Here is an 18,189-nt window from a genome sequence, read left to right as displayed (position 1 = left end):
TACACTGTACATGCACGTTATTTCCTTTAATTTCAACCAACTTGAAATAGTGTTTATATCTCCACCTCGTGAAGGACAAATTTTCCTCTGAATGCTCTGCCATCATATCCCTCTGCATCTCTTTTGCGTGCGTGTGTTTGGTGCACCCGCTGTTCCGGTTTGTGTGTGAAAACACCGGCTCTGATTGGCTTACCATGACACATGACTCTAACCCTCAGCCAATCACAATCACTTCCATCGAATCTATCCAGGGGGTGCATTTAGGTAGCCTCGTACCCCTACTCCTCCCGTCACCCTCAAAGCGTCTGACGTCCTCAAGATGGAAGCAGCATTCTTGCTGGCTGACAGTGGGGGATGGGAACGAGGCTAGCATTCAGGTGTAGCAAACACAGAAACGTTGGCAAGCTTTGGAAAGTAATGTCTAATTGAATGAGCAGGGACAAACAGCCTGGAGTCATAAGAAGTACGTGCGCTATTCTCGAACCTGAACGCACCCCAAGTCTTGGATGACAAATAAACAGAGCAGAGTAGACTCGCTACGGCTGGTAGTTTCTTCAATTTATTCAGAGTAAGTAATGCACCGCTTTTGATCGTCAGGAACGGTAACGGCGTTGTAACAGCGGAAAAAATAATTAGTTGGGTTACCCCGTTACTAAAGAATAACGCCGTTATGAAACGCCGTAATTTTTAACAGCGTTATTCCCAACACTGCTCATAATTATCAGCCAATATTAGCAATTTTGACGTCCAGATAAAAAAAAAAATTCAACCGATAATGCAATCCGATATTTATATACTTGATTTAGCCTCCAAATGTGCGCAACCTAAGTAGTTTTGTCCACTTCTGCATCGCTGCCTCCTCAACCCCTCCTCTCTCTGAAGCCCCTGAGGGAGGAGGGGTTAAGGAGTATGGCGTCATAGAGGAGGCGGCGTTACACAACATGGTTGAGGCGATATCATGGCAGCTCTGACACTAGCATGGGTTGATTTTTCCGTGTGTAAAACACGCTCTTGCCATCCGCAAATATGCAATGCAGAAGTTCCACGAGGCGGAAAGAAAGCGTCCTCATTCAACACCACTAACACACATAAACTAAGCTAAGCTACGGGGCTTGTGACGATGGACAGACACTGCAGCCTTCCTGAAGTCGGATTGTTTGGGAATGCAGCCCAAAGTGGTTGGTAAACTCCATCTAAGGCTAAACACTGGCACAAGACCAATAGTTTACAAGTAGCCGTCTTCCGACGGAGCCAGCCGCCGCCGTCTCACCCTAGGCGGGGCGGGCAGGCAGGCTGAGCCCGGTTCCCCAGCGGCGGGACCTCCGGCGAACACCCTGGTTTCTTGAGCGTTCTCCCACGGCATGCGAGACGCGATGCCCGCGCCTCCTTCCAGAGCAGAGTCAGGCCCCGAATACGCCGCGGCGAGCCGGCCAGGGTGGTTTTTTTACCGAAGTGACCAGAGAGCCCAAGCCCTGGATAAAAAAATAACGCAGTTCATACGACCACAGTTCTTTGTGAAAAACATGCCGATCACATCAGTTTCACCACGGACATTTGGACAAGTGATGTCAAGTAAGCATGCTTAATCCGACGGCACAGTGGTTAGATGATAATTTCAACATGCACCGTGACCAAACCACACTCACAAAGAAGTCAGCCAGTCAGTAATGCGATCAGTACGCTGTGAATTTAAGACATCTTAATCAGATCATTCTTCTTGAATCTAGTCAAATAATTTTCCCCATCTTGTTTCGCGTGTTAAAGACTAGTTAACAGATGAATGTGCCAGATTTATTCTATTTACTTGAAGTAAATATTGCCATTTGTTCTTACCCATGCATCTAAAAAAATTGGTCATTTTTCACCTAAATCAAGAAAAAATATCTTTCAAATAAAATTTTGAACCATACCTATCCTTGAATGTAGAACATGTCTGACAAGTTTTTTTAGGATTAAGTATAATAATTTATTGCTTAAAATAAGGCTGTTAAACTTATTTTCAGCTAGCTATTTTTCTTCAAGAAATCTGAGTGAAATGTATTTGAAGCGCTGGGAGATCTTTTCACTTCCAAGAGATTTGCACTGAAAACAAGGGACTTTAACTAGTTTTAAGGAGGTGTGATTTGTAGTAATGTTATATGTTAGTTGTTGGCTTACTTTTAAAGCCATTCTTGTGCAACTTAGGTATTTACTCTGGAAGTAATTGTTGCCAAAAGTTTACCAGAACACAATGTCAGACAATCTGTGTTTATTTAGATGTTCGAATTTACTACTTGCTCACATTTGATGTTGAAAAAAAGAGCAATAAATTATATTTTTGCACGGTAATGTTTTCTCTTGTGTATACTTTAAAATTTTACATAAATCTTTAAATAGAATTATCGGCTTGACATTATCGGTTATTGGTCGGAACAAGGAGGAAATTATCGGTTATTGGTTGAAAAATGTATTATTGTGCATCACTAGTTTCAATCAAGCGACTGTCACTAATTCACTTTAGATAACTTGTCTCTGCTGTGCTATTTAATGATATAAGTGATTTAAAAAATTAAAACAAAAAATGCTAGGCCAATGCCACGCGGGCCACACAAATACTAAGGCTACATTCTGATGGATAATTTTTTTGCCTTGTAATTCAGGCAATATTTATACCTTCCGCACTACGTTAAAGGTGCGTTTATAAACGCCACGGTTCTGCAAGGGACGTCTGCAAAAAGGAGCAGCCTCATGTGTGATGTCATCATCCGCGCGGGTCACCTCTTAACCGGACGCATATCATTTTTTGGCATTTTTCAATGTCTTCTCCGGACATATTCAGCGTAAAATTTATAAGCTCTTTCAGTTGTAAAAAGAGGAGCAGGAAAGCCGCGTCTGTACCATTCGCCTCCGTTCTTTACGATGCCATAATGCCACACAAAAAATGGCGATGGCGTCACTTTCGTTGGCTCAGATTTATACACGAGACCAGGAATCCGGCGTTTAACAAAATAGCTGGCTCTCTAGCTCATGTAATAAAAAAATCCGCACAAAAGGTACATCAGTGTAGCCGATATGCCGTATAGTATGATAATTTGAACGTTTAAGGCCATTATCCGTCCTAGTGTAGACGTAGCCATAGATGTCAAGTAACAGGTCTGTAAAATACTGCCCCACGGGACATAATTAGCAACTGTGCTGCAAGTTTGAGACCCTTCCTTTAGATGACTTTACCTAGATGTCTCATCAACATAATACATTAAAAAAGCCCTATTCACTAATAACGTAGTTGAGCTTAATTTATGAATTATTAGTTCATCAAAAATTGTGCCTTTACAAACAAATTTTTGACAGTATTCCTTTAACACTATTACATGCAATGTTTTCATTGCCATAGCTACGAAATATGGACAAAATGTGAAACTATTATAATTAGCTATTAGTAAGATTAAGAATTTCTAAACCACAAGTAGCTACAAACAGTAATGCACATCTTGTTATATTAATAACAAATCAATCAGTCTAATCAATAACCAATGACCCAACGACTTACCTCACACTTCACACCGCTGCCCTCTGGTCTCACCCTGAGATGGAGAAGGGCTCGCTTTAGAAAAAGCTTTGTCCCATGTGCCATCTCAGCACTCAATAACCTCCCACGATAATCCTGTGGGGGCTAGTTTCCTGAGTGTTCTTCTTGTCAATCTTAAATGTTGTCTATTATGAATTGATGTGACTGTGTATTAATGTTGGTGATGACAGACTGAAACTGAATTTCCCTATTGGACAGTAAAATCTATTTCTCTATCTACAGTATATCTCTCTATATACTGTATCTATGTCTCTCCCTAGATTTCTCCATCTCTATTGCGATATATCTATCTATATCTCTATATCTACCTCTATGTATCCATCTCTCTCTCTCTCTCTCTCTCTCTCTCTCTCTCTCTCTCTCTCTCTCTCTCTCTCTCTCTCTCTATATATATATATATATATATATATATATATATATATTTCTATCTTTATATCGCTATCTCTTTATCTATTTATATCTATATCTCTCTATTTAAATCTATCTATATATCTCCATCTATCCATCTCTATATCTATCTCGAAATTTGTCTATATATCTATCTATATCTCTTTATATCTCTATATTTATCTCTGTATCCATCTCTATATCTATCTACAGTATCTATCGATCGATCGATCTATCTATCACTATATCTCTCTATCTCTATGTATCTCTATCTTTAATTCAATCTATCTTTATATCTCTCTATATATATCTGTCTATCTATCTAGCTATCTAGCTATCTAGCTATCTATCTAGATATCTTTATCTCTATCGATCTATTTATCTCTATGTATCCATCTCTATATCTATCTACATCTTTATCTATCTATCTATCTATCTATAAATCTTTATCTCTATGTATCCATCTCTATATCTAGCTACATCTATATCTTTATCTATTCATCTATCTATCTGTCTATACTAGTATATCTCTATGTATCCATCTCTATATCTATCTATATCTTTATCATCTCTCTCTATGCATCCATCTCTACATCTATCTATCTATCTATCTATCTATCTATCTATCTATCTATCTATCTATCTACAGTATATCTATCTATTTATCTATATATCTCTATATCTATGTAAATTTATCTCTATATCTATCTACAGTACATCTATCGACCTTATCCTATATCTATCTTTATCTCTATCTATATATCTCTGTCTATCTATGTATCTTTCTCTAAATATCATTATATTAATCTCTGTGTATCCATCTCTATATCTATATCTTTATCTATCTCTCTATCTACAGTGTATCTATCGATATACAGTGTATCACAAAAGTGAGTACACCCCTAGCATTTCTGCAGATATTTAAGTATATCATTTCATGGGACAATACTGACAAAATGACACCTTGACACAATAAAAAGTAGTCTGTGTGCAGCTTATATAATATAGTTAATTTATTTTCCCCTCAAAATAACTCAAAATATAGCTATTAATATCTAAACCCCTGGCAACATAAGTGAGTACACCCCTATGAAAAAACGTACATCCCTAAATGTCCAAATTGAGTACTGCTTGTCATTTTCCCTCCAAAATAGCATGTGACTCGTTACAGGAGTGCTGTCAGCATTGCTGCAGAGATTGAAGAGGTGGGGGGTCAGCCTGTTAGTGCTCAGACCATACGCCGCACTCTACATCAAATTGGTGTGCATGGCCGTCACCCCAGGAGGAAGCCTCTTCTGAAGACGGGACACAAGAAAGCCCACCCGTCTCATCAGATCATAGGACATGGTTCCAGTAATCCATGTGCTTTGTTGACATGTTTGTTTGTTGCAAACTGTTTGCGAGCTTTGTTGTGTCCTGTCTTCAGAAGAGGCATCTTCCTGGGGTGATAGCCATGCACACCAATTTGATGTAGAATGTGGCGTATGGTCTGAGCACTAGCAGGCTGACCCCCCCCCCCCCACACACACACACCTTTTCAGTCTCTGCAGGAATGCTGACAGCACTCCTGTCACGAATCACATGATATTTTGGAGGGAAAATGACAAGCAGTACTCAAATTGGACATAAAGGGATGTACATTTTTTCATAGGGTGTACTCACTTTTGTTGCCAGGGGTTTAGATATTAATGGCTATATTTTGAGTTATTTTGAGGGGAAAATAAATTAACTCTATTATATAAGCTTCACACAGACTACTTTTCATTGTGTCACAGTGCCATTTTGTCAGTGTTGTCCCATGAAAAGATATACTTATATATCTGCAGAAATGCAAGAGGTGTACTCACTTTTGTGATACATTGTATCTGTCTATATATATCTATTTACATCTATCTATCTATCTATCTATCTATCTATCTATCTATCTATCTATCTATCTATCTATCTATCTATCTATCTATCTATCGATCTGTCTCTCTATATCTCTATCTACTGTATCTCACTATCTCTATCTAGCTCTTTATCTCATATGTGCAGGTACATGTAATGTTCAAATCCACACAAAATAAATGCTGGACTTAAATGCTGGCCTTTCTTTCTACAGGAGGTGCTGGATCTGGAGCGAAGTCTAGGTGGAGTCTTACTGGAGGACCCCAAACCACTGCTGTTTAAAGACAGCTACCACAACCTGCGTCTGTCCATTCACGAAATCCCTCACACTTACTGGAGAAGCAAACTACTTGCTAAATACCAGGTGAGCACCTCATTCACATGTACAGTGGGGAGAACAAGTATTTGATACACTGCCAATGGGTTTTCACATTGGCAGTGTATCAAATACTTGTTCTCCCTTGCCTGGCACGGCCAGACTGTTCTACCTGTGTTTTTCCAAACACTGAAGAGTATAGCCTGGGACCCAGCCCATTAACGGCCTCTCAAGCAAGTGCAAAATCATTCGACAAATCAGATTCGTTTATTTGCGTGACGTGTTCTTAACGAGCAACGTCACTCTTCCGCGTCGGAAGTCGTCTCCACAACAACACAGATGGCGAACAGGAGAGCCGAGAAAATGTTACAATCCACGGTAAAATCAGTTTTAAATTACCAAAACCACATCGACACAAGTCATTGACAACAGTCTGTCTCGCGCTAGCCATGTTGAATAAACTCCACTCTCCTCGTATGTTTACTTCCGCGCGCAAGTCCCTCGTCCCGCCCGTCGCTGATTGGTCCACTCTGCTGTCTGTTTGCTGTGGCTTGCTCCGCCCTGGAAATTTTATCCGCTTAATGGTGGCCAGACTCAATAGCTGGAACAGCGGTGAGTCTGGAGTACCAGGCTATGTTCTCCCCACTGTATGTGTTGCAGTTGTTAACAAAAGAAGAACTTTTATATATAAAAAAAAAAAAAACATTAAGCAAGTTCGCCCAGTCAAAATGGATTGGACGTCTATCGCCATTAATGCCAGCCAAAGAGTTAATAGAAAATGTCACCAAATCAAACACGTCTCTTGTTGAGCTCCACTTGTTATTTCTTCCAGGAGATCCCATTTTATCACATTTGGAGTGGCAGTCAGAGACCTCTGCATTGCACTTTCAGCCTGGAAAGAAGCAGCCTGGCAGTGTCACAGCTGTCTTGTAAAATCTGTGTGCGACAAGTGGAGGGGGAGGGACAAATCTTTCAGTTGCACACCGACATCCAGGAGGTAATGTCGGCCATCACACTGCCCTCGCTGTGAGATGGTGGCCACTCCGCATGCGTCACCAAGACTGTTCTCACCAGTTTTCGCTTTTTTTTTTTTCCCCCCGACTCAATACAGACGCTCCCCCCTCACTCGCCACTCCCTTCAGCAGGCTCCTGTCTGCCTTCTTCTCAAGTAGGACCGTATGCCTTCCGCCTGCCTTGCTCCATCCGCCAGAAGATCTGCGCCAGTCTGGACGCGCCGAGTGCCCGAGGGTGTGACTGGAGACTACTGGCGCACAGTTTAGGCTTTGACAGGTCAGCCCTGAGCTTTATTCTGTCAAGACCAGGTTTACACTCTAATGCAGGTTTTCCAAACCTTTATTGAGTCAAGGCATACGTATGGAACATAAGTGCAGGGAAAATATAACTCATCATATGCCAAAACAACCTTTATTAACAGCGTTCTCTCCTAAAACCTGATCACAAATGTCTTTGGTTGCAAGCAAAATGAGTTGTTCTTCTCAAATTCTGAAAGGTTTCTTGTCTTTCGCAATACGGTTCGCCATCAGCAGTGTTGTTAATCTTACTTTAAAAAAGTAATTAATTACAGTTACAAATTACTTCTCCCAAAAAGTAATTGCGTTAGTAACTCAGTTACCTGAATGTAAGAGTAGTTACTTGGCAAAGTAACTGGTGATAATTTTCTTTTTTTTTTTTCTCTCAAAAAAAAAAAAAAAAAACACAGGTCACACAATGTGAAGTTTAAAGGGTTTTTGGGACAATTGGCCCTAGCCCAATTCTTTACCCTAAACTTAACTAAACAGAGGGGTATTGCGGATATTGCGATAACTAGATAGTAAACTTGCTATGTGTGGAAGTCATTTAATGTTGTGAATCAACCGTTAAAGTTGTTAAAATTGCTCCCGTTATTCTATTAGTTCACTTCTGTCTATTTTCGACATGTGTAGGTTTTAAAACTGTTTCATCATTTAAAGATAGATTTAAGTTAAGTTTTGCCGATTTAGGAGCATCTTAGATGAAAAGTTACTTAGGTTCACTAGGAAGGTTCTGTACAACAGAGCCTTCCTGAGAAGTCTACTGCTTTAAGATGGTGGCTGTTTACTAACGCATCTAGTTCTTTATTATACATGTTGCTAATGCCGCAGTGTCTGTCATTTGCATCTAGTTCTGTATATATGTGATATCTACCGAAGCATCATGTGGGCGTAGTTTGTAGGCTATCGGCTACAATCAGGTATTATTGGAGCCACCTAGCATAGTAGCATCACGTTTGCAACGGCGTCACACTCCCTTGCCTCCTCCCCACTCCTGCTCTGCTCTCTGGTCCCCGTGAGTCCGTCTTTCTCAGACTTTTCTCGGGTCAGTCAACCAACATCGTAACGCATAGTAACGTACGCCTTTTGCCTCAGTAACGGCATTGCCAAGATGAGAAAAGTAATTAATTAGATGACTCACTACTGAAGAAAATAACGCCGTTAGTAATGCCGTTATATTCTAACACAGTTATTAACAACACTGGCCACCATGTATGATGATGTCAGTGCATTCACTTTTGTTGCCTTGTTTGCTAGCTTTTAGCCACATGTTATACAGAATGGACTTGTTTGTAGGCTCCTGTTCTGGTTCAGCAGGTGGCCTTTTTCTTTTAAAAAAAAAAAGCTGTCCAAAGATATCGCCACACACAGCCAACAGCAGTTAATGTTACTCTTTACAGTGACTGACGCTGGGCCCAGTAATGGCGGCCACCGACTAGAGGGCGACGTATGCAAATCACTACTCTGATTTGTCAAGAGGCACAGGCCAGATTGCGATCATTAACATATTTCTAAAAATGTAGCCCAAAGTAGCAAAGTAAGAGTAGTGTTTCTTCTTCACAAATGTACTCAAGTAAAAGTATTGTGACGTAAAATTACTCTAATGAACACGTTACTACCCACCTGGTCAACAGTAACGCCTACTGCTGGCTGTATGCTGCGGGTAGCACACCTCAGCAATGGCGGACGGGGTAGTACCAGTTATTTTACTCTGATTAGTCAATAGATCGATAAAAATGGACTATTTTCTAATGCTGATTTCTAAAGAATGGAAAAAGATATCAAGTTACTTTTTTTCCTGCTGAAAGAAGAGAATCTAATCTTTCTTTTGGTGGGTTCCGTGTTTATATAGCAGTAGAACCGAATTTTCTGTGGGCCTTGCAAAATCAGTCAAAATCCAGTAAAATGGCCGGGAGCGAAGGGGGTTGCACCGGTGAAAATGGCTGGGAATGAATGACTTAAAAAAGGTTGATTCAGCGTCTGGTGAGTCACATTTTCCCTGCACTTAACTGTTGTTTTTTAGCCCCGTCGTGTTATTTTATATTTACTGTATTTTTCTGCCACACATAGCCGATCAGTGGAAAAAGTTTGGGACCACAGGTATAATAGACTGCAGTAAATAAATGTTTAAATTACCGTATTGGCCCGAATATAAGACGGCCCTGATTATAAGACGACCCCCTCTTTTTCAAGACTAAAGTTTGAAAAAAGAGTTTTTGAACACCACATTAATTTTCATACAGAAAATAATTACAGTACATCCGAAGCAAATGATTATAACAATATATGTGAGAGAAAAAGCATGTCATTTTGACTCGTTCAAATCTTAATATCTGAACATTTAAATGTGTAAACTAAAGTGCAATCACATTCGTAAACGAATGGCTTCTGGTTTTTGAAATGTAAATAAACCAATCTATTGTGATAAAACAACAAAATTGCAATAACTGCGTTAACCATCAAAGTGAAGTCTAACTGTAACTGTAGTCTTGAAACAAATCTGAATAAGGAAAAACATTGCAATAAAATAATGCAAACTGGTTAAACCAAAAAGAGTAGCTGAGATCTGTCATGACAGAACATCGCGTCAATGATATCTGCCGCCATCTAGCGTTGTGAATAGGGAGAGTAGCTGAGATCTGTCATGACAGAACATCGCTTCAATGATATCTGCCGCCATCTAGCGTCGTGAATGGGTATAATGTCTAGACCGCGAATATAAAACGACCCCCTCTTTTTCAGTGTTATTTCAATGTAAAAAAACACCGTCTTATATTCGGGCCAATACGGTAATAAATATGCATTGTTGTTTTTTGAATTCTCCATGATGGAATTTGCACTCACTTGTGGTATAATTTCCTCCCTCTTTAGGTACTTGAACTACTTTGCAACAAAGCCCAGCCCCACAGGAGTTCTGCTGGACTTATGGGAAGCTTGTCACCAGGGTGACACAGACCTGGTCTCTCTGGCGACGGCGCTGGAAGAGATGGGCAAGAGTGAGGTGCTGGTTGTCATGACGACAGATGGGGATTGTTGATCGGCGGAGGAACAAGCACGTAAATGTGACTAATCATGAACATGCCTATGAATATTTCCACTGCGACACAGATGGTAACACATTTTAGTTCCTTTTCCGTGTGCTCGATTACCTCTCCATCACCTCATCACCAATCATTACCATAACTGCTCAGCCTGAATCCTGCAAAGCAATGTTGAGATTTGACAGCAGTTTGAAGATGTTTTCTCCTTAAAAGTCTGAAACTGACCACATCCATGTACTGTATATAAATAGAGCTGCTGTCAGGGTAGAAAACAAAAACTGAATGTATTCAGCCCCCTGAAGTTAGGAACAATATGACAAAAGCAGACGTGGGATTACCAGTGTTTGAGTAGCAGCATGGAAGTGCATGATTGAACACCATCACACCTCGGGCCAGTCGTCTGATTGTTTTGTCACCAATGCAAATCTCCATTGTGGTTGCTAGCGTGTGTGCGAGCACCTCGGGCAGCAGAAGCAACCCAAATGGAAAGCGGTCATTCATCGACTCTCACTCACGACCGGCAAGCGTTCCTCGCTTATTGGCTGCGGACGAATCAAATGAGGACGAAAGAAACGCTTTCGGGTACGAGCGCCCGGTTTTGGGCTCTTCTTATCTCGGCAAGTTAAAGGAGCGACTGTTTCTATTGTACTAACGAAATGCCTCAAAGCCTTGGCGTACACACTATATCATTGCAACTGGCAGGGGATGCTTGTGTGTAATATCTCCTCCCACCTTGCCGCACTCCCAGCCAGTGAAAATAAATTGCAGGAGTTTCCTGGTCATCCTTTAAAAGTTTCCTTTGGGGAATGCTCTTTAAGTTATCATCCATATTTGGGCATTATTTATCATGGCTGTTCTCTTTTGTTTTCCAGTGTACTCTTTCTACTACTACAGTATGGCAGCACGTACTGGATTTAAAGCACACGGCAGGTCAATCAGTCATGGGGATGACACCATTTTGTACTTTTAAGTGGAGCCGCCAAACTCAAACGCGTCTGTTGAAGGATGCAGATCAAAGGGCAGATGAAGAGTTGAATTCTTGAGCAATTTACTTGGTTAAATTGTATTGAATGCATCAGTAGCTGTCTTAAAACTCATATTACAAAAAAAATATGAATTAACCGCACAGTTTTTTAGTTACTGCCATAGCAACACCTTAGCAACGAGGGATGTGCCTCGCTGCCGGCCGCTACCTGATGACATCATTTAAAGAAGACTTCGCTAGCACTCTAATACGGAAGTACAGGTAGTCCCTGGGTCGACTTAACACCGCAGGAGTCTCGTGCGCCATTTTGTCGCCAGTCGTTTGTTTTTTTTAGCTGCATAAAAAGTACCTTATTGTACCTTATAGTATCTTATTTTTTACTTTACTTTATTAAGATGACGTGTTCTGTCCTCACTAAACGTGAAGTTGTTCATCTTGACAGACAGCAAACAAGGCAGTTGTGCTTTTTGAAGCTTTTGTTGCCTTCACTTTTGACAATTTGTAAAGTTATCTACACTTACCGTAATTTCTGGACTATTGGGCGCCCCTGATTACAAGCCTCACCCCGTACATTTTTAAAGGAAAAACCATTTTGTACATACATAAACCTCTCCTGCCTATAAGCTGCGTGTGCCCACTTAGTAACAAGAGACATTGACAAAGAAATACAGTTTTCAAACGTTCAATAACACACCTTAACTTTTCGTTCCAAACAGCGCCGGCAAACACGGCAGTTATATAGCAGCGGCACGGGAGTTGCATAGCATCAGCATGGCGGTGCAGCACTAATTGTGCTGGTTAATAAAAACATAAAAGTCTTTGTTAGCAATCTTCATCTTCTGTGCATTCAAACCATGAAAGTCTTCACTCTCAGTGTCGGATATGAAGACGCTCAGATGCACTTCGCCACGCACGCACCTATTCAGTCTCTCCTTCGCGTCGCCTTCAATGTCTCCCATAATGAGGCATATTCACTCCCAGCCTGTGCCGTCGTCCTCGCAGCAGACTGGCCCCTCAAAAGCCGTTGGTGATGGCGGACTCTTTCACAGCGCTTCACGCTGCCAGGCTCCCCCGGCAAACCTGTACAAAAGCTGCTCTTCGCATGCGGCGAGTCTTGGCAAACGATCTCTCGCCGCTCGTCATCAAAGCGTCCCATACAACTCGGATGGCCAATTTAATTTCTTCTAGCATTTTCCATGATGCAGGTCTGCCAATTCTACTCATGCACAAAGACGAGGGTCCGCCACCTCCATTCATGCACAACGCACAAAGTTAAACTACCGGTAGTAGTGCAAACTAGCGTCTTCCTCCATGTGTCTCACTCCCACATTCCATGCTCGAGCGCCCCTGGCGGCCGTTAGAAAAATACACAAATTGGCCGCATCATTGCACACGCCGCAGGACCCAAAAAGAGAGAAAAAAGTAGCGGCTTGTAGTCCGGAAATTATGGTATGTTCAAAACAACACACAATTTAACACTTGAAGCCAAACAATTGGTGTTCAGACATTCATCTAGTCGGATCAATATGTAAATTTTGCAGGATGAATTAGCCTAACTTGCCTAACAAAAGTCCGCTATCTTAAATGCTATGAATGCTAACGTATTTATCAAATCTCATAGCAAATTGCTCACACATAACTCCCAAAACTGTAGCTCTAAACTTAATTACAAATGCATACATTGGCTGAAACAACTTACAGCCTTATGTCGGCCAAACCAGAGCGCAGCTGTCCTTTATCCATGTCAGACGAGTCTGCTCCTCAGTCCTACAAGGCGACCATCCAGCCAGACCCAATGCTGCCACCAGAGGCCAGTATGTCCTCCATCATTAAACAAAATACAAAACTTTTGGACTTTTGGGATAGTTGTTTTGAGATTTGGGGGTACTCAAAGGGTTAATAGGAAAAGTTTGTATCCCCTTCTCTTATTAAAAAAAGGTAAAAAGTGTGACGTACGTTTTTTGGGGGGAATGAAAACAGTTCAATTCAAACGGAAAGATGTTATTGTATGTACAATGTAATAATCTGTTGAACATCAAAAGTAACATCAATTATTATGCAGAGTTACTAATTACTCTTACAATGAGGTAACTGAGTTACTAAATTACTTTTTGGGAGAAGTAATTTGTAACTATAACTAATTACTTTTTTAAAGTATGATTACCAACACTGGACATCAAACTTCCTGGTTTGGGAAAGCAGTATTAACCGAGTGCAAAGACTAAAAAAATAAATACTTTTTTTTTTTTTTTAATCTTCTTGCAGTTACGCTTTAGAAGTGACATAGTTGTTTTGACAAACTCGTCCAAAGTTTAAATTCATAAAATTACTCTGAAATTCGAAAACCTCTCATCTGCTCTTTAACCTTCAACTAGATTATCAATGGAAATCCTGAGTTAACCTGTTGCTGTCATGTCTTTGCATTTCCATCATAGAGGCAAAGTTTTAAGTAACAATTAAGCATTCTTGATTGTTGTACAAGTATTTTGTTCCCTTCTCTCACTTATTTTGGGGTGACGTGGGGGGGAAATCTCACCTGTTTTTGTGCTCAGGGCAAAGCTTGGTCTAATATAAAAATGGCCAACATTTGTGGAAGCATCATCACTCAAATATTTCACAATTTCACACAGGGCTAACACTGCATTTTCATAAAAGTAAATATAACAAAAAACAAATTCAAAAGCACTCAGAGAGGGAAGACGAAAGTGTACGTAGAACAATACTGTCACCTTGTGGTTACAGTTTTATGTCTCAGAACTGTGTTTCCTGATTGCGTTCACAAATGCACAATACAACAAAATACATGCATATAAATATACCTTTAGGATTGGAAACAATAATCATGGATACAGTTTAACTGGGATGGCTGGCATTGAATGTTTATGTTTCAGTGCCACTGATGGCGCTAAACGCCCAATAAATTTTAACTGGGAGGACTGGCAGCGATCATTATTGAGTTGATTTTATGCTGCATCTCTTTCAGTAGACTGCTGTTTGTTGGAAAATGGAAGATTTATTCATAATATTTAAATGGGAAGATCAATATTTTTGACATTAGGCTTAATCTTCGAAGTAGCGATGGTTTTATTAGTCGGTGGAGTTGATTTTAACATATTCCGTGCAGTTTATTAGTTATTTGTTAGTTTTAGGGTCATGGATTGGCTAAACTAAAGTAAGTCAATGGTCCCGTCTTAGCATGCTAATAAAATACAACCTATGCCTGCATGAAAATCATCGATAACACATGCAATCAATAGTATGTTTGTATACTATGTTTTCAGGATAAAGTTATTAAAAATGACCTTTGCATGTCAATAAGTGTAGTATGATCAGTAACATTTGTAATCCAGTAGCTCTGCAGGGAGCTGGCTGCAGAGCGGATTTTTTTCCACTGTTGTGTTCATGTCATAACCAGCAGCAAGTAACCGCAGTTTATATCGTTTCTAGTTCTTCATAGGGAATTTGTGGAAACTTTCATTTGCACATTTCTTCTGTTTCCACAGCCTCTAAATGCACATTTCACCATATTGCCGTTTTTCAGTTAAGACGCCCTAGTCTGATGCTGCATTCAAGGAATGTGGGAAGTTTTCCGACCTTTGACCAGGAAAATCGAACTGGGAGGCCCTAGTCGCGAAGTCAGGGAAAAAAAAGTCCCCAACTTCACAAGTTGTTTCAATCTGACGTCATTCGACAAAATGGCGCGGCCCGTCGAAAGGCTGACCGCCAATATCAAAAGTAAACAAGGCTGTTTACAGTGTGTGGTATTTGCCTTAGCCGTTGTTTTTCCTCCACTATTTGATCGCTTACGAGAAGGCAGGTTTGCTGAAGGTCAAAATGTCTTTTGATGACCAAAATAAAAAACACCTTGTCGGAATCAGCCGTCTTGCTGTTTACATTCACTTGGAACACTTTGAGGTCGCAACTGGTCCCACTCGAGTGGAATAAGCCCGACTTTCCACCTTCCTCGAATGCAGCTTGAGCTATTGTGTTCGCATTACGCATTTAATTTAAAAATAGTCCTTTAGAATGACATGAATTACGGCAGTTTGGTGTAACATTGTTTTGGCCTCATGGGTAATTTGAACAATGATCTACATTTTGAATTTATTTGGCTATCTTAGATCTGTTAATATCATGTTTTATTGCAGTGGTTCTTAACCTTGCTAAAGGTACCGAACCCCATGAGTTTCACACGTGCATGAACCCTACACTAAGAATTTGACAAATCTTTTTTACCCCCCAACTTCATAATCGATATACCTAAGCTAACAAGCTAAAAGCTAAGTAAATTTTCATTCAAATTTTTATCTCATTAGACCACTAAACCAAGACTGGCCCAAGATTAAACCTGCTTAGTTGCATTGACCTTGACCGTGCAGTATCTATATAGTCATGTTTACATCTCAAATGATATGAAATGTAATGAAACACCTTGCACAAAATGATTTCCAAATTTGTACACGAAGTTATGTTAAAAAAAAAAAAAAAAAAAGAATCTTCTCCAATGAACCAGGTCCAATAAACAGTGCTAATTTACAACAAATAATTTTGCCTTTCGATTTGCTTTTCACATTGGAAAATTAAATTAAACTCGATTCATTTCACACTATTTCCACTTTTGTTTTCATGTTTCATTCGCATTTTATCACATCTTTGCCTCACATTCTGTTTTCATGGCGTTAAATTGTGATGCAAATGTTGTTGTTTTTTATGTCAACGCGGTACACACCACCCATAAGTCTGTAGTACTTCTTCATACCAAGTGAGAATCAACCTTCCACTGAGCAAACAGTTTCTCCTTCCATCAGATAGTGGATTAGCAGTTAAAAGAATCAGTATAAAACCTGTAAACTGGGGACTTACCAGTCCAAAACCTGGTCTAAAACGCCACTTTGCCTTGGATTTAGTCAGCGTCCAAAAATAGGGCCTTGAGTGTCGTAACCTTCACCGAACCCCTTAGACCTACTCACCGAACCCCTGGGGTTCGATCAAACCCAGGTTAAGAACCACAGTTTTATTGGGATGCTAAGACAGGACCATTGACTCGTGCTAGCTTAGCCACTCCGGAGCCCTGAAACGAATAAATAACAAACTGCACGGAATTTGTTGAAATCAACCCCACCGACTAATTAAACCCCTGCTAACTCGAAGATTAAGCCTAATGTCAAAAATTCGGAACTTTCACTTTAACATTAGCCCATTTGTGTTCAGCTATATGCCACTTACGTTACACTTTTAAAGCGTTCCACTTTGGGGGTTCCACTGGATGTACAAAGAGGTGGTTTTAAATGTGCTGCGAGGGTTTTACAGATACATTTGTCAGACTTGATGAGTTGGCAAAAGTGTCTTTTAACTCTCAACACTTGCTCTGAACTGTAGCTCATTAGGTCTCCCCTGTTTTTTATGCTGCCTGTTTTGTGGTCAGGACCTTAAAGCTATTTTCATCAACAGTGTTGGCTAACATTCATTTTTTTCCCAGCTATTATCAGGAGGGAAACACTGGCTGGCAATTATTACAATGTGTGCAAAAAAAAAAAAAAAAAAGTGTTTATGTCTTTGAAATCTCAAAACCAAAACAGCAGAAGTATCTCTTCTTCTGCAGTGAGTCATGTCACTGCTTGAATGAATCTGTATGTGCGCGAGTGTACCGGTATGTGTGTGTGCAGACCTTCACATCCTACCTTTATGTACGATTTTTTTTTGTGTGTGTGGACATTTGGCTGCTCTATCCTAGAATGCTCGATTGCGTGTGTGTGAGTGGGTAGAAGTAAGACGGGGTGCAAATTTCTTAAATGCTATGCAAGCGCAAAAGCAAAGAAAAGCATCTTGACTTTTTTGCCTCCCAGAATAATTCTATTTTTTCTAATAAGAGCATAACATAGACAGGGTTTTTGATTTTGTATCAAACAAAAAGTGGCACCGAATTGCTTTTTTTGTTGTTTGTTTGTTTGTTTGTTTGTTTTCTGTGGTGTGACTTTCTGAATTGGATCATTGAATTAAAGATATGAATGCTATTAGTGGCTTTCTTGTTGCAGGTACTGGCTATTGTAGACCAGTATTTATTCTCTCAAGATTTTGGGGGATTTTTCAATGTAGCTCTGATACATGTTGCTGCCGATGAACTTAACTCCTCTTTGTTCCTGTTTGAAAAGACTTTGTTTGGGGGGGGGAAGAAAATACGTTTTTACAAAAAAAAAAAAAAAGTTTAAAAGTGTATTTCAGTGACATTTTATCTCTGTAAAGTACCAATTGTAAATAAACATCTAGCCTTCTTACCTGTAACTAAAAATAATTTTTATGCAATAAATTATATTTCTTAGTTTAAAAACAGTCTCTGTGTGGTTTGTTGTTGTTGTTGTTGTTGTTAAGCCTGACATTACATCATTAGTACTTGGAATGTTCACTTAAAGCAGGGGTGGGCAAACTATTCCACAAAGGGCCGCAGTGGGTGCGGGTTTTTGCTGCAACCCATTAAGAGGACACATTTTCACCAATCTGCTGTTTTACAAGAGCAATCCGTCGATTGTAGTCAGGTGCTTCTCATTTCTGCTGAAACCTCATTGGTTATACTATCTGTGCTGGGTCAGTTGGAACAAAGACCAGGACCCACTGCGGCCCTCGAGGACCAGTTTGCCCACCCATGACTTAAAGCAGCACTAGGTAACTTTTCAGGTTTGAGCGATGATCACTTA

The 18,189-nt window shown here is 40.1% G+C and overlaps 1 protein-coding gene across 4 annotated transcripts in view; it reads left to right on the top strand.

Moving 5' to 3' along the window:
* unc5b (unc-5 netrin receptor B) overlaps positions 1-17,981 on the top strand; it is a 124,137-nt gene extending 106,156 nt beyond the window's left edge. For 2 of the 4 annotated variants that reach the window (XM_057847824.1, XM_057847821.1), the window contains 5 exons: positions 6,060-6,209; positions 6,994-7,158; positions 7,273-7,451; positions 9,542-9,571; positions 10,343-17,981. In XM_057847824.1, the coding sequence (XP_057703807.1) occupies positions 6,060-6,209; positions 6,994-7,158; positions 7,273-7,451; positions 9,542-9,571; positions 10,343-10,508 (690 nt within the window). In that variant the 3' untranslated portion in view covers positions 10,509-17,981. The remainder of the gene's footprint in view (positions 1-6,059; positions 6,210-6,993; positions 7,159-7,272; positions 7,452-9,541; positions 9,572-10,342) is intronic. The other 2 variants (XM_057847825.1, XM_057847822.1) reach the window with 1 other exon arrangement.
* The last annotated feature ends 208 nt before the right edge of the window (positions 17,982-18,189 follow it).

Source organism: Corythoichthys intestinalis, chromosome 10 (assembly GCF_030265065.1).
Source record: "Corythoichthys intestinalis isolate RoL2023-P3 chromosome 10, ASM3026506v1, whole genome shotgun sequence".
NCBI lineage: Eukaryota > Metazoa > Chordata > Actinopteri > Syngnathiformes > Syngnathidae > Corythoichthys > Corythoichthys intestinalis.
The sequence above is the reverse complement of the archived record's forward strand: the minus strand, read 5'-3'. Positions and strand labels throughout refer to the sequence as shown.